This window comes from Enoplosus armatus, chromosome 24, assembly GCF_043641665.1.
Source record: "Enoplosus armatus isolate fEnoArm2 chromosome 24, fEnoArm2.hap1, whole genome shotgun sequence".
NCBI classification, from domain to species: domain Eukaryota; kingdom Metazoa; phylum Chordata; class Actinopteri; order Centrarchiformes; family Enoplosidae; genus Enoplosus; species Enoplosus armatus.
The window spans coordinates 191542-215969 of NC_092203.1; the positions used below are offsets into that span (position 1 = coordinate 191542).

A 24428-nucleotide genomic window follows, 5' to 3' on the forward strand; every position below is an offset into this window, starting at 1 on the left:
CATCTTGACCAGGAAGATACCAGTACATATATAATCATCAATAGCCCAGCAAATATCTTAAACAAATTTTCTTGAAGTTTTGGGGAAATTAATGTAACATGTCTTCAGAGTAAAAGTTACTTGACTGAGTTACACAAATGAAATCCTGAACTAAAAATCAAAATATGTTAAGCTAGTAGCTGCTGTGGCTATAGCTTGAACTAGCGTAAAAACGAAAGGCTGTTAAACTAGTAACATTGCAGCTGGATGGTTCTCAACAAAGTTTCTCTCAAAGATTTTATTTTATATGTTTAAGAGACTTAACATTCCACACAATGACATAGGTTAGATAGTATGTCATGTGTTTTTGCTAGGTACAAACAAAGTAAATAAAAAGCTGCTAAATTACAGTATCAAGAATCACTTGTCAAGAATTATGAAATCAGACTATGATATTAACATGCATCAATTAGTTTATCTATACTGTAGGCTATCATAGATATAACACAATCATTTACGTGGGTCTAAGAGCCTCTATGTAATTATATATACTATTACGTAATCAGCAACATATGGCAAGCACACATACAGTAAATGTTGCTAATAGGCTGGTAAATGATCTGTTCAGCTATGGAACAAGAAAGAGAATGAGGTTTGTATCTTATTTCAAACTCAGTGCCTATATGCAGAACATGGGTTGAATTAGCCACAATTTATTGACTGATTAAAAATAGTGATACAGATCTATGGCATATTTATCATATATTTCACAATATCTTTCAGCCAGACATCAATAATATAGGCTTAAACAGATAAAAACATATATGAGATTTTGGATATGTTGGAAAGATGTGTTCATACAATAGCAATTGAACAGATTTGGCTTGAACTGGACTGTTGGTGCTCAAAATATCATCAGTCAACATCCTGAAAGCGACAAATTTATGACAAAATGTGGACACTAAATTAAATTGTTAAAAAGAACAACAGGAATGTTGTAACTCCAGGACTTTTTGGTTCAGTGTGACCTACTGACATTCCTTTCATTCTTTACAGAACATGATGCAAAACATTAATTTGCTCCCAGTGTGTGTGTGTGTGTGTGTGTGTGTGTGTGTGTGCATACGTGTGTGTGTGTGTGTGTGGAGGTGTCATTTTGTCTAAACACAAACACACTAAGCAACATTGTTGGAAAAACTCAGACGTCATTATGCACACACATAAACACAACTCATACAACTCTTATGTCCCATAGCAACCAGCAAAGCATATGGAATCCCACCAAAATAGCATAGTGTGTGTTTGCCTGTGTGTAGGACTATTTGAGGGCCATGTGTAAACTATAGTGAGCAGTCACCATATGCATATACATATACATGCATATATATATTTAGCACCTTCAGTGAGAGACTCATTCCTCCCAAATGTACAACTGAGCGCCACAGGAAATCATTTCTGCCTGTGGCCATCAAACTGTTCAACTCCTGTCACTGACACTCAGAATAAACAGACTGGAAATCTTCTACATATATTACATCACTATTACTTATTCTTAAATGACAGTGCAATACATATATATATATATAGACATACATATACATTGCTGTTGCTGATATATTTTTACTTTAATTTTTCACTTAAATATTGTAAATGTGTATATTTTTATTTTCTATTTCTTATTTTTATATTTTGTACATACTTTTAGTTCTAAATTTATGCTGCTTTCTAATCTTGAATGGGAGCACCAGTACTGTACAATTTCTCCCCGGGGATCAATAAAGTATTTTTGATTCTGATTCTGATACAGTGCACATTCTTGTCAATTAAGGTTTGAATCTTATCATGTGATACCCATACCAAAATTTGCAATGGTCTCATGTCTACTATGTATAGTTGGCTGTTAAAAATTGGCTATCTATCTATTTTTGGCTATTTACTATAAATGTTTTTTTCCCAGGCTTTGTGAAACCTCCACATCCTGCTCCTAGTCTCACTCAAGCATCAGCTGTACCAGAGAAGTCTTCAGCATTAAATCCAAGCCAGTACCTGAAACATTGGTTTCTGAGTACAAAAGCAGCTGGAGTGGATGGGACAACAAGAATCAGTGACAAAACTACTACAAGGACTATCACAGCGGGCATCAGGGCAGGGGCCAACACTGAGACAGCCGGTCCAGATAAACGAGCCCAGATGCTGAAGATGATCTCAGCCCTGGAGGAGCTGCACAGGAGCACACTGAGTTCACGGATCACCATCATACCACGAGGTAAGGATGCTGTGAACATGTTTACTAATTGATGGCATTTTGAAACTCTGACTCTCACTCTGTGAGAGAGTTTATGGCTGAGGGGGCAGGCAACAGAAGACTGTGAGCTTAAAGATGAGTACAGATAAAGTCAATGGAAAGATGTGAAAAGTTGCCGAAAGAAAGCCTTGAGGCAATGACAGGCCCACTTTGAATATTTCAACTTGAGCGAAAAGTTGAAAGAAAAGCAATAATCTCAAATTGTATTACACTTTGCAAAAGGGCTCCAGCAAATTCAAATTCACCTGCATGAAGCAAAATTAAAATTTGCTCCACATTGTGTCGTGTACAGGTAGGGAGCTCCTGAAATGTCACAGTGCGAAAGGTATTCTGAACTACTTTTGTGTTGTCTCGCAATATGTTTGAACCTATAAATTACTTTTGCGTAACTTTGCAAAACCCTTTGGATTGGTAAGTAATTGCAGAGTTCCTGCTTTAGCACTCAACACTGCAATTACATGTAATTGCATTTTAAGCCATGTTGGACAGTTGGTTGATCACTTGGATGGATTAGACATATTGGATGGACTGTTGTGATATTTTGACAGTCATGGTCCCCAGAGGATTAATCCTACTGACTTTGGTTTTCCTCTGACTTTTCATCTCATGCTGGTATTTGACTTAACTTCTATGCATTTCTATGCCTAAGTACAGCCTCAGCGACTGCAGACCCTTAGTCTTGTTGCAAGTTAATTCAATATAAATGTTTCTCGCTTTACATTTTTTTTTAACCTTTGTTCATTCAGGCAAGTTTCACTGAGAGCCGAGCTCTTCCCTGATGACACTCGCAGTTACTGACATTCACACCTGGAAGCTGCCCAGTACCAACCCCAGTCTAATCTAAAGGCCAATGAACAGCTCCACTGGAGCAGTTGGGGGTTAAGGGTTGCTCAAGGGCACTGCGGAATGAGGGAGGGGCAGGCGCTGTTTTCACTTTACCCACCAGGTCCCAGTTGTTTTTCAGGGGATGACAAACCTCAGCCAGTTTCAAACACTGGTAATCTTTGGTATTTATTTACAGGGACAATGTACAAAGAACATTAACCCTATATAAAATAGATAGATGTTGCTATGTGCACCTTAACTAACTGATGAGATGCAGACAGAATTTCACATCTCTGACATTTTCACTACACACTTACTTGTACTCCTCACCAGGGGTCGGGGTCAGCAGGGCTTGAAACCTTTCCCAGCAACAGGCTGATGCTCAGAAAACACCCTGTGACAGGTTTATTAAGGAATGATCACATTGACTTTTTGACTATCTAGTGTGTCTTTATCTCCACATAAACCCAGGACTGAATGTGCTGCTCTTCATCAGGGGCATTTTCACTAAAATGCCTGTTTTGTTTTTCACTTCAGCAAGCGGCAGAAATTCAGGAAGAAAAAATAAAGTGGTAAGCTCCTGTAAAATATTTGCACTTATACGTTTCAAAAGGAATACTTTACCTTGATTATTTCTTTTTCTTTTTTGCTAACTAATTATGCCAGAATTAGTATTTGAAGATTGTTTTCTGTTGTTTTACAGTCTTGTTTAAACTTGATTAAACAGTTGAATGGTTACGTTTTATTTAATTTATTGATTGATGTAAACACATCTTGTAAATTGCTGATTGTGTTTGGAACCTCATATCAATTGAAACTAAGTGTACAAGAACTTTTCAGTTCAGCATACTTGGTTTCAGTAATCACCCCCTTTCAATTCTTTCTTCTGCTGCTGTGGTTGAAGCTTCCTGCTGCTGAGGGAGGGGTGAAGCCCACCACTGTACCTCCCGCAGCAGTCGACAGCACTGCGTCCAGAGCAAGTGCAGATGTCATTGTTCCCAGTCTGACGGGTCGAAACTTCAAGAAGTCCCTCCCACCTCAGACCAAGAAGAGCAACAAAAGAGGTGAAAGACAAGGGCCTGAACTTCACCTTACCTCAGTATCTTTACAAGCAACACTACTTGTCCCTTGTAACAAAGTTCCTTTTTTTACTTTAAAAGTAAATACATTATGCAGGATTTGGCTGTGCCCTTAAAAGCACAGCAGCATTTGTCCCATTTGGACAAAAATTAGGGGATTCCATCATTGGCCCAAGTGCCCCCTTAATGTCCCTGTGGCTTGTCCATACCCCTTTTGCGCAACCCAGATGGGTCCTAGTGCCCCTCTGGTTGGCCTAACTGTAATACAAGCCTGTCCACAGTAATGGTGCCCCATTTTTGATTTTCACTCCTTCTCATTAGAAAGGCTTTTTATACTGCTGCCTACATTATGGGAGAAACAACACCACAATTTACATAGTGGTTAACTACAAAGAGAAGACCAAGTTACATAAACAGAAAGCGCTGATTAACAAGGAAGTCAAAGGTGACTCAACAATGCATTATCGGCTAAGATCAAGTTGTAATAAACCAGAATTATCCTTTAATGTAAAGGCAAGCAACAGTCGAAAAATGTTTATTATGTGTACTCATGATTGACAATCCACTTCCACTTTCATGCAAGTATTGACACTATTTTGTAACCGAATGTTCTGCTTCTTCTTCTCTATCTCCAACAGTGTGTTTCTGGAAGTACTGCTCCCAGAACTGATTGTCTCTCAACCAGTGTTGACCCTTCCACCGTTGGTCACCTCTCCATGCTCTCCCACCTTTTCCTACTCACCCACCCATCATCTTCTCCCATCCATCCATCTAAGCAACCCCCTCATATACAATGTTTCAACACTTGTAATACAGCATTGTCACAAAAAGGGAAGAAAAAACACTCTCCCATATTAGTTAGATGATGTATTTATCAGTGCACAGGAAGCATTTTCAGTTATAGCAAGACTGAGCAAGCACAGAAGGTTTTCAAAATTACTAAAATTGCCTGGTGCTGATTCACATGCTATTCAGCAATGTTCTTTATGTTTAAACTTAAAAAGATAGGTGTGGCTTTGTTTCTGTGCTAGATCTCAAGAGATCCCTTCTCAATGTGACTACACTATAAGTGACAGGGCACAAAATCCACCACAGTCTTCCTTCTGTGCAAGATTGCAAAGGTCAACCGAACGCCAGGAAGTTGCATGCCCCCTGTAAGAAGATACTTAGTGAGCTTTAAAGGTGCTAGTAGGCAGATTCTACCTTTGGACAGAGCCGGACTAGCTGTTTTCTCCTCTTTCCAATTTTTTATGCTAATGTAAGCTACCTGACTAAACTACCTGACTCTCCGTGGTTTGTAAAAAGTATAAAAAGTTGTGGTTTTAAAGGGGGTTATGCACCGGGCTATTTCTTGGCTGGGACCATTAACTTCCTGGTGACCAAGAACACATATGACGAGATATTTAGACTTTGTTTTTGCCTATTAGGTGTATTTTGTTACTTTTGGACAGAGCTAGGCTAGCAGTTTACAATCTTTATGCTAAGCTAAGCTAAATGGCTGCTCGCTGTAGCTTCATATTTACTGAACTCCTTTAACATTGCTGGCAATGGTGTGAACAGACCCTGCAGAACTGTATCAGCTATGTCTATAAAACTGGTTGGTTGGATTTATTGGTATTACATTTTAAGATGTTAAATGTCATTCAAAAGATTTATTATTAGCATGTCCACCCTAAAATATCAATGCAGGTCATCATAATATTATTGCTTGACCCTTGGTTTCATCCACCCACCCATCTATCTATCCCTCCATCCAGTCTCCCTTCCTCTCCTCTGGCTTTTCTCTGATCTCTGAGTGCTAGGAGACTGTTGCTGTGACATCAGGAAGCCCCACACAGGCGCCAGCCTTGACTCGGACCTTTTCATTCACTCATCAATTAACAAGACTGACCAATCAAAGAAGACGATGTGTGCCTGTGGCCAGGCACATGAACAAACACCCCTGTTAACCCTTTCTTTTCCTCAAAAGACAGACACATGTAGTTTTTGTATGTGTGTGCCAACTTTAAAATAAAGTGGATTTCAAGCATGGCAAAAACCAATGTGACAATAAAGATTGATATTTCATTTTTATACAGTTACACTCTCTTTAGTTGGTCAATATGTTGACAGACTTAGACTCTGAGGTCACTTGCTAAATCATTCCTGTCCTGTGAGAATTAAACAATTTCAATTCTACATGAAAACGTGCATAAACAGTATCTCTCGTTAGTTTGATTTTGCGTTTTGTTAATTGGTTTTGTGAAATTTTGGTTGGTGTTTTTAAAAAAATTCACAAAACACACACAACACAAAACAAATTAACCATTTGGTACAATGACCTAAATAAATGTCCCACAATTGCACAGGAGGTTGTTTTTGATAGTTTTACTCATCACTTATTCTATAGTGTGTGGAATTTATTTTGTAGAATTGTTGAGGGTTTTTCACAAAATAATGTTTTCAGTTTTGTTAAATTGTAAAATTTTCATTGTATGTTTAGAGTTCTTATTTTGTTTTGTAAAATGTATTTTCCTGAAATTTTGGCTTTCAGGTTTTTCTTGAAATGTTGTGTTTTGCACTTCCAGGCCACCACAGTTGCATAGTTGCAGTTGTAGTAATAGCTCATTTAACTGATAACATGGGTTAGTGTTACTAAGAGTTACTTTTTCAAGGATTGAAAATTGTGTCTATTTTATGGTATTTTCACATAATCCAAGGCATGGTAGATAGACATCTGTACATAATTTAACAAAATGTGAATTTGTGTTGGAACATGGACCTCCATGTTACATCACTTACCATTGGTTGCTAAATTGAAATCAGTTGCAATTCAAATATTGAAATACAGAAACCTTTAGTTTTTGCCTACATCTGCAACGAAGCAAGACTATAACTGAAAAATTGGACCTTGAATGATGAACTTAACTCATTTGTCTCCCATGCTGTCCGTATATTGTGGTTTGTACTACAACTCTACACTATTTGGAGTGTGACTTTACCCAGTGTTATTAGTTCACAGCACCACAATATGAGCACAAGGACATTCCTCCTCTGGATGTTTCTATGGTAATTGAGCTGTGTGTGTTTGCCGTCTGGGTGTGTAAACTCTGGGTCATTACATTCAGAGGGTTTCTTCAGAAGTCACTATCACTATCGCCCCAGTGATGAATGTGAGTGTCTGCACATGTTCCAGTGTTTACGTGTGTGTATGTGTTAAATATACTGGGTCTTGCACGTACAATAATTTTGGATTCTTTGAGCAAAGAGTTATCACACATGGCTTCAGCAATATGAATTAATGATGAATGATTAATTCAGTGTTTGAAGATATAGGGTTGGAGTGAAATAGATATATCATTTTTCAAATTCAATTTTCTTTGAGCTCATGATTCATAATATATTTATTAATGTGAATCTGCTATTTGGTAATAATTTCAAACTGTAAAGGTCTACGATTATTCTACTACAACTGATGTTGCTGTCAGATCCAGAGAGACTTTGAGTCCAACCTTAGAAGGCAGCTCTACCTTAGGTCTTGGTCCAATAAGCTTTGAGATTTTAATTTACTCCGCATCCACTGATAACAGTGCTTTAAGTCACCACTGAGAGGAGCTCCAGTCTAAAAAGCTGCTGATTCAGTCAGTGACCATGACGATTCAGCTTGAAGGTTCTGTGTTAAAGATTTGCTAGTAAATGTCATGAACACCTCTACTTCACATTATTGTTTTACACTGCAATATATTAACTACTCCACTTGCTGGCAACAAGTATATATTACTCTTGAGCGATATATGGCTTTTCAATGCAATTCACATTATACACCAATTATTTCTTGTTAAGAAACACAGAGACAACAAAAACATTGCAGACAATCCACATAATGATAAAATCAGTTTAATAAAGATTCTCCCCAGAGAGGATATAAGGCCAAACACACTCACACATCTCTGCCAAACACTGAATGGCTGGAAAACTTCTATCAAAGTGGTGGTTTAGTGCAAAAACATACTAAACCACGTCTGTCCAACAATCAAACAAGTGATTTTAATGAAATAAAGCTGCATTCAAGTGAACTAGGATAAAACAGAACATTTGTGTTCTCTAGTTAAGACAGAAAAATTAAATCAAAAAATATTTTATTTTTTTATTTGGGGTGGGGTTCCTGAATTCTGACATTCCCAAAATACCTGTGATAAAATACCAAATTAATTAAAATAAAACAATAAAAAAGAAAAAATGTTATCATAGAAATCGTTTTGTTACTAAAATGTGTAAATTGCCAAGGCAGGAGGCACTGTTTTTAACTGATAAAGGTGAATCTTGTATGACATGAATATAACTCTATCACCTATGTTGTACTGAAAATGGTGAATGCTGAAAGGGACACTTCTACTACAACTAAAAATATGAGAGAGAGGAGCAAGGACTTTGGATGAGTAAAACAGTATTATAATGGTGGTCTTTTGAACTACATAATGTGTCAATCAAAATGTCATCATCACCAGTTAAACCAACCAGCACCAAGGCCTGCCTCTACTCAGCCATCCAGTAGCATTAGACACAAAATAAGTATCAGTCATAGAAGATCACAATATGACTAAATAGTATCATTGCATTAGTACAGAGAGCACACATCCAGTAAAATGAACTGCTTATAACATGTACAAATAGAAAAGGCTCTGAGCTCAGGCCTTGACATTAAACACTGACTACTGATTCATCATTAACATTAAGACAGAGATATTCAATGAAGAAAATGGAATCAGATGATGTATTTTATACAGTGTGCGTACACTTACAGTGGGAGGAGCTAACTGGACCTTGGGAGCAGAAGGTGCACACCATAAACAGGAACTGTTGAACACAGTTCACGGTTCAGTTGTCTGTAAAATTATTAATGGATTTCATCAAATAAGGTTTAAATAATAATTCTGATTTATTACAACTTGACTATTATTTTGGTAGTTTCTGCAATTACTGAATTTGAGCTGAATTTGTCATGCACAGGCTGATGCAGATTAGATAACATTTGGACAACATTTGGTAGGGGATTACATTAAAATAAAATGTTTGCTGCCTGTGAAATCTCTGCTCCCATTCCAGCTGCAGTGTTTCTCTCACTTTTTAATAGCAAAACTTAAATGATCATTCCAGTTTATTACAAATTGGGTCATATTTTTTTGTTGTCTGATGGGTCAAAACCAAATCAAAAATCCCTAAACTTTAACTGGGACAACTTTTTTCAGATTTTAATGAAAGGTTGAGATAAGGCTAGGACATAATTGCATAGAAGACAGTGTCCAGTGGGCCATGTTGGGACCAAAATAACCTATAACTCAGTTAGCAGTTATAAAGGCATACTATGAAATATTTAATGTTTCAGGTTTATTGGTTATAAGCCCTCAGCCCTTTACACGGGAAGACTAGATGTGAAATTTCAGTGCTCCCCAAAACCCTAAAGGCTTCACATTCATAGTTTGATGGTGATAATAACCCAGATGTATAGGAAGACAGTTATTAGGGTCAAGACCATAGATTACACAAGATAACATAGTAGCTTGCATGGATGGATGGATTCTAGTGCTCTGACTAAAACAGGCACTACAGACACATTTAAAGGGATCACCATTTTCACTTTCTTGCTAGGGGTTATAGATAAGATGAAATCACTCTCATGTCTGTACGCTAAATATGAAGCTACAGCCAGCAGGTCTTAGCTTAGCATAACAACTGGAAACTAGCCCAGCTCTGTCCAAAGGTAAAAAAAAACAAATCCACCGACCAGCACCTCTAGAGCTCACTAATTAACATGCACTGTTCAAAAACATAAATCTAAAAACAGTTTGTGGTTTTACAAGGAGTTACATGGTGGAACTATTTGTTGGTCGGACCAGTGACTTCCAGGCCATGCTAGCTGTTTCCCCCTACTTCCAGTCTTTATGCTAGGCTAAGCTAACCAACTCCTGGCTCTAGCCTTAGTGCACATACATGCCAGTGGTAGCCGCCTTCTCATCCAACTTTCAGCAAGAAAGCAAATGAGTGCATTTTCCCAAAATGTCAAACAAAAATTCCTCTAATGCATATAGTGAAGGGATGCAATTGATAGTACATAGTGTGTAATGCTCTTTCATTTCACACGAGAACTGTTGAAATTATTTAAAAATAGAATAAAATGATTTAGCAGATTCAAGCCCTAATTGTCAGTCTAAATAATTTTAGCTAAAAATTGACTCAATGGTTTCTAATACAGTAATACTGAATAGTAATGCTTGTCCATTGTGCTATTTATTTAGTCTTTGCAGTGAACCTGGCCCTGCCATTGTCTGAAAAGTGAAAAAAATCTGGAATTAATTCTGATTCTGCAAGAATCTAATTACTGATTGTCATTATTTGTAAAGTGATTAGCATAAAGATACAGTAGACTGTGCAACCCAACCTGTGAGAGCACAGACATACACACACACACACACACACACTGTAGACACAAACTGTAGACACACACATATACACACATACATTCCACTTCCAAGCTGATGCAGATATATTAAATTTAAAAAGGAGTTGATAGATATTTTAATTTTAGTTTGGATCAGCCTAGCCTATATGCATTTAGCCTCCTCCCCTATATCTTCACGTAAATTCATCAGGATTCACCAAAATACCCACCAGTTGGATTTATTTCCACTTTCCCCCATGTCTTACTTCTTCTTGACTCATCTCTCTTGTCATGTTTCTTTTTTTACTGTCTGTACAACTTCTACAAGTAAGCATGAAACATCTCTCCACAGTTTACTGGGGTAATTTTCCTCCTCTCTATTTTATCCCACGAATATACCCCAATTCTTTCCATCATTTCCCACTCTTCCTCTTATTTGATTCGTTTTGCAACATCCAGATAGGCAAATTCGATCTCCCTCTCAATGGGGCAGGTGCTGGTGAACTCCTCCCTCTGATAGGCGCAGTTTAAATACCTCCACACCCCTGTCATCTCCGCTGGAATCTCAAAGCCACGGTATTTCTTGGCTACGACCTGCAAACAGAAAAATTATTAGCTCTTGCATTTGGAGCAAATAAGAACCTTGTAGATCACAATTTTCCCTACAATATGAAAATCAGGCTGAAGAAACCTTGAGGATGTGTAGTTTAGGCAGCAGGTTGCAGTCGGCCAGAGTGAGCTCAGACCCGTCTAGGAAGCTCCTGGAGGACTCAGGCAGGTCTCCTGGGGCATCAGCATCAATCTCCTCAGGCAGGAGAGTCCTCAGGAACTCATCAAGACGCCGGAGAGACTTCAGCAAGGCTTTCTCTAAGGCTGCAGTTTGAGGTACAGAGAGAAAGCGTAGTTGTTAAATGGATTCTGCTTTATCAGATTATATGATTGCTCCCTGAGGCCAACTAATGGGACAATGTGAACATCACATGATCCTGAATCACCTACAATCATCCTCGGTCTTCGAACCTCAACCACACCAAAGCTATGCAAATATTACTATAAAGCTGCATGTTTTTGGCCACTTTGGGGCAGCCGAACAAGCAGAAAACTCAATACTGACATATTATCACCTTATAAGAACAGCTACTAGATATTGCGTGCTTACTACTTCAACCACACAAGGGAGCTGGGAACAAACCACAGTGGAAAAGCTGGACACTTCTAAGTGCTACAAGTGTAAGTGCAGCCTCATAGAGCTGCTAGCATGGCTGTAAACTCTTACTCTTGTTCACGGGAAACAGTTGCCTGCTGGAAATGAGGTTGATGAGATTTGCAGGCCAGAAAACCAAAACAATAAGCTAAAAGAGGACAGTTGGTCACAACAAGCAACACCGCCATTTTATTCACTGTTAATATAAAAATATTGATTAGTGAAGAAGTACTTCACACATCCTCTCTTTTACCTTCGTTGGTGTCTTTCCTCTGGTTTTTGATGTAAGCTGAGAACTTGGCAAACACATCGATGCCAGCTGTGTTGGATTCAGGGTGTTTGGGAGCCAGTCTGGGGTAGCTGATGTTAAAGACACATAAGAGAAGTCAGTTGAATTTAATTTCTTTTACAATTGATGCTCATGGACTGTACTGACATTTCCTAATGTATTATCAATCAAACAGTGGATATAGTGTCAAAAGGTATCCAATGGATTTAACATTTCCTTAGACCATTCCTAGGAATGTCCTTACTCATTTCACATTGCGCATCATTTATTCACTCATATGCAAGTACTGCCCATACAGTTTCTATCAGCCATTTCTTCCACGGTTCAGCTTCAGGACACAGACCCTACTGGCCTGCTACTTTTCTACTAATACCCCAAACCCTACTTGATCTGGAATGATTATGAATCAATCCCGCAGTATCATATCTATCACATCACATATTGCATTAAAAAAAAGACCAAAAAGGGCCATAATCCCACCATTTATTTGTGTAACTGTAATTGTTTAACTGAAGCTGAAATCATGCTTCTGCGAAGACACAAGTTAACGTCTTCGTGAACCTGCGCAGAGAAGGGAGTACAGACCTGTGCATCAAGCAATCTGATTGGTTGATCAAACATCCTGTTGGGAGGTGTTCTCTATGTTTTATTTCAGAGTTTGGGCATAGTTACATTTAAGTACTGCCACACATGTTCTAGCAGAGCCCAGGAAAATACTTCCTCTTCGAGGCATTGGTTTCTATTTCCCGATTTCTTCTACATTTTCTTTATTATTATTATTTATTATCGCTAAATGTGGCATTGTCTCTGTAGTGGACATGTACATTTAAAACTGCTGGCTAAGGATAAGAGTGAATACAGTAAGATTGCTATTCACGTCGGCAGTAATGACTCCCGATTACGCCAATCGGAGGTCACAAAAATTAACGTGGAGTCGGTGTGTACGTTTGCAAAAACTATGATGATACCAGTGATGATATGTTTAGCCGCATGTCATCATTCAACCACTGGCTGTCGAGGTGGTGTCCAGCAGATGATGTGGGCTTTGTTGATAATTGGCGGACTTTCTGGAGGAGACCTGGTCTGATGAGGAGACACAGCATTCATCCCACTTTGGATGGAGCGGCTCTCATATCTAGAAATCTGACCGACTTTATAAGTGAACCAAAACCGTGACAACCCAGAGTCCAGACCAGGAGGCAGAGTCGCAGTCCTACACACTTCTCTGCGCTTCCATTAGAGCAGTTATCAACCCAAAACCCCATAATGACTGTGTCTGCCCCGACCACTTAAATTGATTCACTCAAAAATAAAAAGGAGAGGAGTCATTAATAAAAACGTAATAAAAATTAAGACCACCACTGCTATGGGCCAACACAATAGGAAAATTAAGTGTGGACTGTTCATCAGATCTCTGTCATCTAAAGCTGTATTAGTAAACGAGTTAATATCAGATAATCATATTGATCTACTGTGTCTGACAGAAACCTGGCTGTGTCATGAAGAATATGTAAGCCTGAATGAATCCACTCCGCCCAGTCATACTGATACTCACATCCCTCAAGGCACCGGCCGAGGAGGTGGAGTTGCAGCCATTTTTGCCTCAAGCCTGTTGATGAACTCTAGACCTAAACTGGATCATAACTCATTTGAAAACCTTGTTCTTAGTCTTTCACTCCCAACCTGGAAAACACTGAAGCCAGTCTTATTTGTTATATTGTACTGTGCTCCAGGTCCATACTCTGAATTTTTATCGGAATTCTCAGAGTTTTTATGAGATTTAGTCCTTAAAATAGACAAAGTCATTATGGTAGGTGATTTTAATATTCATGTGGATGTTGATAATGATAGCCTTGGTGCTGCGTTTATCTCATTTTTGGATTCGATTGGCTTCTGTCAGAAGGTACAGAAACCCACTCACTGTTTTAATCACACCCTCGGCCTGGTTCTGACATATGGACTTGAAATTCAGCATCTAATTGTCTTTCCACAGAAACCTTTGTTATCGGACCATTATTTAATAACTTTTGAATTCCTATTACTGGACTACACGCCATTAGGCAAAATACCTTACCTTCAAATATAGGAATCTCAGAAACAGCTGTAAAACCTGATATATATTTAGATTGCTTTTCTCCCATTGACCTTCATCAAATTACTAAAACCATTTCTTCATCTAAGCCAGGGGTATTCAACTAAAAAGAGGTCCAGTTAGAGAAAATTTCCCCAAGCAAAGGTCCGGAACATCATAATGTCTAACTTGTGTTGTGATTTAGTGTGATATATATTGAAGTAGCGTAGCAGTTGTATCAACGTCTGCATGTGATCAACAACTGACTGTCAAATCAAATAAAGAAAGTACGATTCAAAAACATTTTGACAATATTTATTGTCACTTAACATTGAACTATACAGATATATAATACTGTAGATATGTATAATGTTCTTCTCTCATTAACTAAAAGAAGGGCTGCATTTAAAAATACAAGAGAGAAAATAAATAAAATAGCTTTTGAAAAAATGTGCATCTTAAAACAAAGTGCTTAATTTTAGAAAAACAAAATAAAGTGTAGCAGCAGCTTGAGTTTCCCTTTTTCTTTGTTAACTGTTTCACATCTTAACAGTCTCAACCAATTTCACAATAAATAATATGTCTTCTCTCCCTCCCGCTCACTCGTCTCTCCGTCTTCTCTCCCTGTGTCGTTCACTCGCCTCTCACCTCTCCCGTGCACAGATTTGATTGGCTGAGTAGCATCACGTGGGCTGGCGTAACTTGTATGCAATTGGTCTGTGAGTTTCCTGATCCGCAAAACCAGCGGCCCGTCAAAATTTAAAATCCCTTAACAATTTATTGATCATAGGTCAGGGTCCGTATAGGACGGCGTCTAGGTCTGGACTCGGACCGCGGTCTGCCTGTTAGTGACCCACGATCTAAGCCATCAATTTGTCTCTTAGACCCTATCCCAACTTGGCTGCTTAAAGAGGTTTTACCTTTAGTCAGCACTTCTTTACTAGACATGATCAATCTGTCTTTATGAAAAGGCTACGTACCACAGTCCTTTTAAAGTAGCTGTAATTAGACCTCTTCTTAAAAAGCCCGCTCTTGATCCAGAGGCTTTAGCCAACTATAGACCTATATCTAATCTTCCCTTTCTCTCCAAGATTTTTGAGAAAGCAGTCGCCAACCAGCTGTGTGACTTTCTACATGACAATAAGTTGCTTGAGGACTTTCAGTCAGGTTTCAGAGCTCATCATAGCACAGAGACTGCACTGGTGAAAGTTACAAATGACCTTCAAATTGAGAGTGGAAAATTTAATTGGCATCAAAGGAACCGCACTAAGCTGGCCTTTAGGAGATATTATTTGAAAACACTCCATACATTTTCATTGCTATGCGGACAATACCCAGCTATATCTATCGGTCAAGCCAGAAGAACCTCATCAGTTAGCCAAGCTCCAAGCATGCCTTAAGGACACGTTTGATTATGTGCAGCCCAGAGAAGCATATTTCCAGTTTAAGCCTCCACTGGCCAACTACTGTATATTCAGTTTGTGTGTACATATGTACATGTGTGTTTCTGTACCGTGGTGGGGTCAGTTTCTCCTCCAGGAACTCCTCTATCTTGTTGACATCAACCTTGACCTCACCATTAAAGGTCACAAAAGGAGGGTTGGTTCCTGGAGCAAGGTCCTGCAGGTCAGCCGGCTTCCTGACACAACACAACACAAAACAAACAGACTGTAATGGGGATGGAGATATATCACTGTTAGTGTTTATCAAGTTATCACTTTGGATTTCAAATATACTTATACTATATATTTTCCTCATGCCAATACTGAAGCACAATTATATCCATTACTCTTCCCTTGGACATCCTTGGTTATGTTTATTTCAACCAGAGTGACTGTACGTGCACAGAGGATAAAAGCTTTTCACTGAATGTTCTGCATGTCCCTAAGGATAAATTGTACACAAGAGGGAAAACAGGCATTAAGGGCATATGTGTGTGTAGTCTATTACCGTTTGAGGTCGACAGTAGTGACGTTGAAGATGACTCCTTTAAGCCACAGGATCATAAAGAGTCTCTGAGAGAATGGACAGTTACCAATGCTCTCCCCATCACTTCCCGCCTATACACACATGCACACACACACACACACACATACATGCACATAAAGAGATGACACATGCCAGTGAAGAAATGGGAATGCATTAGACCAAATATAAAGCCTAAGTGAGTGTCAGTGCCTAAAATGAGCTGCAGAATAAGTACAAACTCACAAAAGAATTTACAGAAACAACACATGTAATAATAGTTTAATGGGATTTCATCTGCACTCCCAATCACATGAGTGAATTAATTTTCCCATCAGGGGTGTATCATAAGACAATAAGTAGGATCCATCAGCACTTAAAATAACACTTGAACACTGGAATAATATAATACAATGATACACAAGTTTTCAACAGCATCTAACAGGCGGGCTACATTAAGCATGTAAAGTATGCGGATCGTTTGTGGAGCTGATGGTGCAACACTAGACTTCCACTATAATCAATGAAACTGGCTACACCAGGCATGAGAGCAGCACGGCATATGTGCCACGGAGATCTACTCTACAGACATAAAAATAGGTCAGTCAGTCCGGTCCTTTTACACAGAAATGGGTCATAAAGTGTCTATATTTCACGTAGTCCTACTGTATATCTGTTACTTTGTATCAAACAGGGCTTCCACTGTGGGGTCTTGATCACCCGTTGATCGTCAGCACTTATTTTGCCAGCACCAGCTGGCGGTTGCTTAGTAACTTTATCCCTTACATGTAGTTTGTAGATGTTAACTCATACTACGCAAACTCCGTGAATTAAGATTCACAGTGCTGCACTATACATGGCTTACGTGCGCTGCAGGTGTAGCTAGTAAAAAGATTCATTCCACGGCACATCCGCTCCGCGAACGGACCGCATACGTTATGCATTCAATGTATCCAAAGCACAAGGGTCTTCAACAGCAAATGGAGTTTGCCCAGTTGCCATGTTATTGGTTCAATTGTCTTTGTGTGACCTAGGTATGGAATGTTGGTCACTGAATAACAGGCGGTTCAGTAAGGGAGTGGTCATAACCTTGACATCACCTTAAAAAAAGCTTGAGATCTCTGCTGGTACACCCTAAAGACAGAAGGGAGACTCTAAATGGACCTGCAAGGAAAGAATTGTGTGGCCAAGCTAATCTGTTAGCATGTGAACTACCAACTACTGACCATTGAGTCATTACGATGTGATCTTTTAGACTACACTGACTATGGGTTTGTGATATTGTCTTATGCAAGGAATAAATCAACCACTATCATAACCCAAATTGAGACAATGGGTTTCCCTCTCCTAACCACCAGGTGATATGTGGGGCACCTGGTGGATTGAAGGCAAATTGGATCCGTTCACTGGTCAGTTTAGCCTGAAGTTCTACCTCTAGGGCAGAAAAGGCTTCCTTCAACTCTTTCTCTCCTCCCTTAAAGTTTGTTCTCTGATCACACAAAATGTCTTTGTCCTTGTCTGGCGATAAAGGCCATGAGAAATTAGTCAGTGTCTATGCCTGAGAGAAGTCCACGTATACTGCTCAAAGGGTCAAATACTTGAAAAAGAAATTCTGTTCTTCGTTCTACCTTTATGAGATATGAGTCGAAGCAATCGACCCCAGTTGAATAGAACACTAGTTTAAAGGTACACAGCCTTGCCCACTATTTTGGGTGGATAGGGTTTGGCACACCAGCACCGACAATCTGTGCACTTTTGTTGTTGTCGACGAACTGCTTCCCTGCCTCGCAGAGCCCAGTATTTCTTACGCAGTTTTGCAAATACCCTTTCTGCTCCAGCGTGACGCAGCTGTTGGTCACAATCTTGTATGGCCAGTTTTGGTGAATGGGGGAATGTGTATCGAGAACAATGGGGTGAACAGCGTCTTGATCCAAGTCCCTAGCAGCTCTGAGCCGGCCAGCCACACGGATCAACTGTGTAGCAGGGTCAAACTCTGGAGAAAGTGAACGTAGGCGACTACCGGAAGATACTGGATGGTGTGTTAGTAAGCCTGACAAAGTGCTGCCCAGTCTGCCTTTTTAGCAGGGCATAGGCCTTTCTTCCTACCTTTATTCAAGAGTGTGGTCTTTCAATTTGAGAGCATGACTTCTTGATTTCATGCTCAGATTTTGTAATGGTACACATGTACTTGATTACTATGTAAAGATGGATTGAGTTATGGTGTTTGTCAATGTCATTTTGAGGTCACAGTGACCTCGACCTTTGAGTTAAAAGTGTCATCAATTCATTGTCCGACAAACTGTGAAATATGGTCATCAATTCATGAGCCAAAAAGATGTTTTGTGAGGTCACAGTGACCTTGACCTTTGACCACTAAATTCTAATCAGTTCATCCTTGAGTCCAAGTGGACGTTTGTACCTCTCTTTCTCTCTGCAATTTTTTGATTTGTGATATATAAAAAAAATTGATTTGACTTGACTTTGTTAAGCTTTGCTGTTCTTGTTCTGCTGTACGTCTATTAGTGTAAGTTAATTGAGAGTAAAATTCCTTGAATGTGGTCACATGTTTGGCCAATAAAGCTGATGCTGATAGAACACAAAGTTGTAGCCATGACAGTAGAAAATGCTTCAAATATGGATGCAGCTGCAAATTCTAAAATGTGGATGCTTAACACATACATCTTCAACCCGGCAGCACAGAAGATGTATACAATGACTGCAGTTTCAAGGTGTGCTCACAAGATTACTAATTCAGTATCCAACCAAATGTGAAATATCTCCCCTTCTGTTGCTGAGTTATGGCATTGAATAATGGCCAGAATAATGAGCCATAGAACTTTTTATAACAATACACTCTCTGCCTAAGAATTAGAGAATTGACCAAAACAATAATTAAATAATGTAAAAAATTTAGTAAAACTAGATCCTTCTGCCTTCTGTAAATGCATGGTCTATTATGTTTCCATGAACCATGGTACAAATATTTCTAGGTCACAACACCAGCATCCACTTGGAAGGGGTCAAAGGTCAGGGACCAGGAGTCATTGTATTGCATTGTAAACAGCCAGATATTTTCCTCAGGAGTTGGTAGAGACCAAACCGGAGCTAAAAGGAGAGTGAATATTGGACCTACATTCATCAGGTGGACAGAAGTAGGCAATTGGCTAATGTAACAATTAATGCGGCATTAACAACCTTTTCTTAACCTCAACCATGTGAGTTAATTTGTTTACCCTTAACCATACCCCAACCATACATGCCATGTATGGATACTGTATGAATAATTGAAAGGCATGAGCAGTGATTGTTCAAAAACACCTAATAGAATTAAGAGAGGATTTGCAGAGGTTTATAACATTGCTTACCTTTACAAACAGCTCAATGGTAGGGATGCCCAGTTTTCTTACTGCAGTTTCATACCAGGACATGGTGAACAATCTAGTCCAAATGGGTTGAAATGTTGAGTGAATGCTCACACTCAAAACACTCAAAAGACTTCTTACCAAAACAAAAAAACAAACCCAAAAGTTACATTTTCAGCTCAGGACAAATATAATGCAATCCATGTTTAGTTAATCCATGAAAGCAGTCCTGTTATCTTCCAACAAAGCCATGATAACCACCAACCAGCACGATGTCTGTGTGTCCATCTGATTCTATGTCCATCTGCCAGCTCCTCGGACTGCCTGTTTGATTTTTTTCTGTTTTCTCTGGTATGTCAGTGTCTCCTCCACACACAATCCCTCTTTGTCAGAGAAAATATTAAACACTGTCTCAAGTGAAAATATGTGTGTTTGTGTGTGTGTGTGTGTGTCCCTGTAGGGACAAAAAGCGAAGCTCTACATTCCGGGGTGAATGGTGGTTTCTGGTTGAGGTTACGATAAGGGTTGTGGTGTTATCATGTACTGAACATATATGATAACACACAAGATCTAAAACTGCAAAATTTCAGGACAGAATCAATTCATTTCAATTTGTCTTGACAGAGCTGACCTTTGAGGTAATGGGAAGCCTGAGACTCCAAAATGGAGGAAGCTATTGTAGCTTATTAGTAGCAAAATGAGTCTTATGAATAAACTGTGTGAAGTTATTTTCTTGTCGACCAAGTCAACAAGTTAACTAACTGACTGTTAACATTAGTTACAGTACAGAGAAAACATGAACAAGCTGACAGATGTTGTGACTAAATAGTGCTAGCATGTTCCCTGCTTGCCTGTGTATTAGCCGTAACATCATCAGCTAGCCCTGCAATAAGTCACTAAACCACTTTCTGCTGTGATTAGGTCTCAATTTACATAGACGTTATAATCTGATATGAGGTTAGTGTTTGTATGAAGTTGGGAGGCACAGAACAGTGTAAAAGATCCTTTTTTTTCAGAGGAGTGGGTGGCAGTGGAATCTCTGCTCCGTCACAAACACACACACAATGCTTACAGTGTGAGTGTGAGTTGCAGCAGGGATGGAAAGATCTTTTTCACACCCACAGCAGCTGAGATGCCTCTTTCGTTTTCTCTCTTTTATGTCTATGCTGAGTACATTCAATGTGGACTTTTTTACTTGACACATGAAGCGGCCACTAGTTGTACCCAGAATAACTTGTCAGAAGTCAAAATCTCCAGGGAAAATAGTGTAGATAGAGGTGCTGTGCCGGTAAAACTCTCTAAAATTTTTATTATCACAATTACAATCAGAAAAATATTTTGCAAAATAAAATAGACGAGAGAGAAGCTCCAGAGAGACCACTGAGATGATCGATGCTATTAAGTGTAAAGTAAGTTGTTAGCTTAAACCTTTAGTTTATTGAAGCAATTGCCTTTAAATTTAATTTTCCACTGGAACCCTACATGGCGAAGACATTTTTGACGAGCCACTGATAAAAGCCTGTGAATTATTTTGAAAATATTAGAATCAGCCATCAAACCCGCCATGTGTAATGGTTTCCTAAGACTAAGAAAGCTTCACAAAAAATCTACAGAGAAAATGGAAGAAAGTTGAGCTATAGTATGTCCATTTTAGAAATAACAAGATCAAATTAAAAGATCAATATAATAAGTCCAGAGAGAGGTAAGTAAATTAGGTCCATGAAAAAGTCAACAAAGGTTGTCGACAGGAAGGGGGGCCAGGTAGGGGGTGAGGCTGAGTGAAGTGCAAGTAGATGGGACAGCTTGGATCAACAGATCAGCAGTGAACCACAGCAAGTGGAACAGATCAGATTTTAATAGATGCCCTATATCAGCCTTATATATCAAAACCCAGTAAACCTTTATCAGTCTAACCTTGGTACTTGTTGAGATTGTTTCCTTGCTATTAAAGATATTGTACATGCTTAGTTTGAGGTGAGCATGTGTTGTTTTCAGCAACGCTGTGCCCACAGCTCTCAGCACCAAACAGCCGGCTAATCAGCTTACAGAGTGAGAATGTAGAGATTAACCCTGCATGCTACTGGCAGCAGCATAGCACTGTTATTCAGTTATTGATGCCCTAAAACTAGCCCCGTGTCATACAAGACAACAACAGAAAATACATTTACTATATTTCAAGTCAAAATCAAAATAGTTAGTCTTGTCCCTGTAATCATGTAATTTTGAAAGAACTAGTCAGTGACATACCTTGAGTGCCATTGAGTCCAATGTCACAGAGGGACGCTTGAACCTTTCCATAATATTTCCATCTACCTCAGTCTGTGCTGCCAACAGAGTCCCTGACAAAGGAGGCCATTGTTTCAATGCTAGCTCCCACAGAGAACAAGTTTGTTGTGTGTATGTGTGAAGCAGCTCTCAGATATTAGTACATTTTTCCTTGGCGTTAAACCTCTCTGCTGGCTGTCAGAAGGCTGCCCTCTTTTACTCTTGCCTCAGTTAGCAATGTGCTGCTGAATCAGAGAACAAAATTGACCTCTGTGTGTGTAGATGTGTGCAGGTTAAGATGACATGTACGTCATTGTTCAAGTTTAAGCACAAGCATGTAGAGGGTGGAAAAAACAAGACCTAACCATTAGAAGCTTCCTTTAGAACTGCATGCACAAAGCAATGTAGGCTACCATGCCTGATGGATCACTGTCTTAATGGGATAAGGTAAGCAGATCAAGATGGCGTTTCTCTCTAACTTGCTCTCTCTCCCTCTCTCTCTCTCTCACACACACACACACACACACACACACACACACAATCATGTGCCAATAAGGGCAGCATCTATGCCAAAGATAACCACAGCACCCCAGAGGGTTTGTAATCAGAAGGCAAAAAGTAACTATTTCACACAACCATTGTAGTGTCGGATTAATAAATCTCTTGTCTGCATGAAATATGCAGATTTGTGCCAATACTTTTATTAAGTATTAACTCACAGCAAAAACAGGCGCCTTTTTAAAGAACTTTTGTCTCCCCCTTCTGGCGTATACCTACAGGTTTCTCTGTATTCCAGAGCCATGTAGAGAGAGAGAGTTGCATCAACTCTGTTCTCTAACTAATTAAAAAACTCAAAAATCGCAGTTCTGTCTCTCTGTATTTACCATGGATGTATTGCCAGCCAAGAACTTCCTGGAACCTTATCTTATATATGTACATAAATGTACATTCACATGATAGTACGGTTACTTGTTTCAGTTATATTGTTTATTTCTTACTCCTCCACTCAGAACGCCATGTGTGGTGCTGCTCTTTTTTTATCAACAGGCATGCCACGGGACTGCCTGCCTGGGCTTATGTCCATAACCCTGTAGCCAAAATGGCTTGGCTCAACAGCAGTGTAAATCCGGCATTTGTGTTTGCCAGAGTCATGCCAGGCTCCTGATGAATGATGCTCCAAAACTGGTCCAAGTTTACTGGTCCAGAGCTGTTTATGTGCTGCCTATTGGAACATGTTGTTTCTCAGCCCAAATTGTCCAAAGTCTACATTTCTCAAAGAATTTGCCTTAAGGCAGCAATATATGGAGCCCGCTCACATTTGGGCCTCCAGTGCCAGAACATGCAAGTGCACTGCCACTCAGCTGCAGTTGCCCCAAATCATCTGGCTGTTTGTGTTCTATCCAAAAGATATTAAGGTTCCATTGGCCTATACCAGCTCATCCTTTAGAAGGTCAGGGGGGGCTGGAACCGATCCCAGCTGATATTGGGCAAGAGACAGGACAGGTCAACAGTCGATCACAGGGCTTCAACACATTCAGCACAATACAAATCAATGGAAATATTGCATGGAGCATAGGAGTTTGTTTCTGTGTCAGTGTTAACTCCCTATCAATCAGAGCAAAAATAGTAGTAGTAAAAAAAATATAAGCAACTGCATTGGTTGCTTCAGGTACCAATGAGATGATGAAACACAAACAGGGAATCAGCATCTCGGTAAACTTCATTATGGGTTGATGTATGTCAACTCGTCAGTGGATGCCATTGTTCTATTTCCAAATGATGTGCATCAACTCTGTGCACGGCACATCTCGACTACTGCTATCTTGACTACTTCTTCTGTTTGTATGACGCATTCTGTGTGTGCTATGGATGTCTGATGTCTGCATTTTTAGCCAGAGACCTCTGCATCTGGACTTCTTCTCTACCAAGGCAGTGGTTTCTTTGGAATGAATGAGGAAGTTGTATTTTTAAATGCAGTACTATTGTCAGCCTGACCACAGCCCTTAAACTCACTAGATGAGCTATCATCTCTTTATTGCTGTCTTTTATACTGTGTTTAATTTTTAATCGCAAAGCTTTGAGTTGAATTTGACTTTTTAGTCAATATAGATACAGCTGCATAAAGTCATTTTACTGTGCTAGAATCATTAAAATTATTATGGTCTGTTACCTTGACCAAGGAACCATGGAAGAACCCTTGTTTTTCTCATGAAGAGTTGGTTCATATGGTTCATTACCTTAACATAGAGTGATATCTCGTAGTCCTGGTCTTGGGGCGTTCTGTTGTTCCTGCACACAGGAGGCAAAGGGCTCCCCACCCTCCTATGTGAGATCAGTTTCACCTCCCCTCTCTTCTCCTCTGTCATCTCCTCCCGCTGGGGGATGTACGAATGGCCATCCTCCAACAGCACCACTCGCTTTTTCTTCAGCTGCTCATCCCTCTTTTTGGGCAGGGATTCGTCTTTGATTACTGACTTCAACTCCTTTATCCAGTCTTCCTTCCTTGGGGGACTTTTCTCTTCTGGAGATGATTCCTTCTTTGACCATTCTTTTCTGCCCCTCTCAGGTTCCCAGATGTCTTTTCTCACAGGCCTCAGTTCTTTCCTCCAGTCTTTCATGTCTGGTGCTCTCTCTTCCTCTGGTTGATCTTTTTTAATCCAGTCATT

At 39.5% G+C, this 24428-nt stretch overlaps 1 protein-coding gene across 2 annotated transcripts; it reads right to left on the minus strand.

Moving 5' to 3' along the window:
• Nucleotides 1-11038: 11038 nt before the first annotated feature.
• LOC139306622 (chloride intracellular channel protein 4) lies at nucleotides 11039-24410 on the minus strand. 2 transcript variants are annotated; one of them, XM_070930522.1, is made up of 7 exons: nucleotides 24373-24410; nucleotides 19501-19525; nucleotides 16121-16230; nucleotides 15684-15809; nucleotides 12064-12170; nucleotides 11298-11479; nucleotides 11039-11200 (listed from the first exon to the last, which is right to left on the minus strand). In XM_070930522.1, the coding sequence occupies exons 1-7, from the start codon at nucleotides 24378-24380 to the stop codon at nucleotides 11039-11041; spliced, it is 720 nt and encodes a 239-aa protein (XP_070786623.1). In that variant the 5' UTR covers nucleotides 24381-24410. The 2 variants fall into 2 exon arrangements, with proteins under 2 accessions (XP_070786623.1, XP_070786622.1); XM_070930521.1 differs by lacking the exon at nucleotides 24373-24410 and having other exon boundaries at nucleotides 11298-11473; nucleotides 19501-19563.
• Nucleotides 24411-24428: the final 18 nt, after the last annotated feature.

Excerpts from the sequence above, each read along its gene's own strand:
- LOC139306622 (XM_070930521.1), bottom strand. The coding sequence starts at position 19,563 with ATGTCCTGGTATGAAACTGCAGTAAGAAAACTGGGCATCCCTACCATT. Across the intron at positions 12,171-15,683 it reads GAGAAACTGACCCCACCACG|CTACCCCAGACTGGCTCCCA; the intron begins GTACAGAAACAC and ends CTTTAACATCAG. Across the intron at positions 11,474-12,063 it reads GAGGAAAGACACCAACGAAG|AGAAAGCCTTGCTGAAGTCT; the intron begins GTAAAAGAGAGG and ends CTGCAGCCTTAG.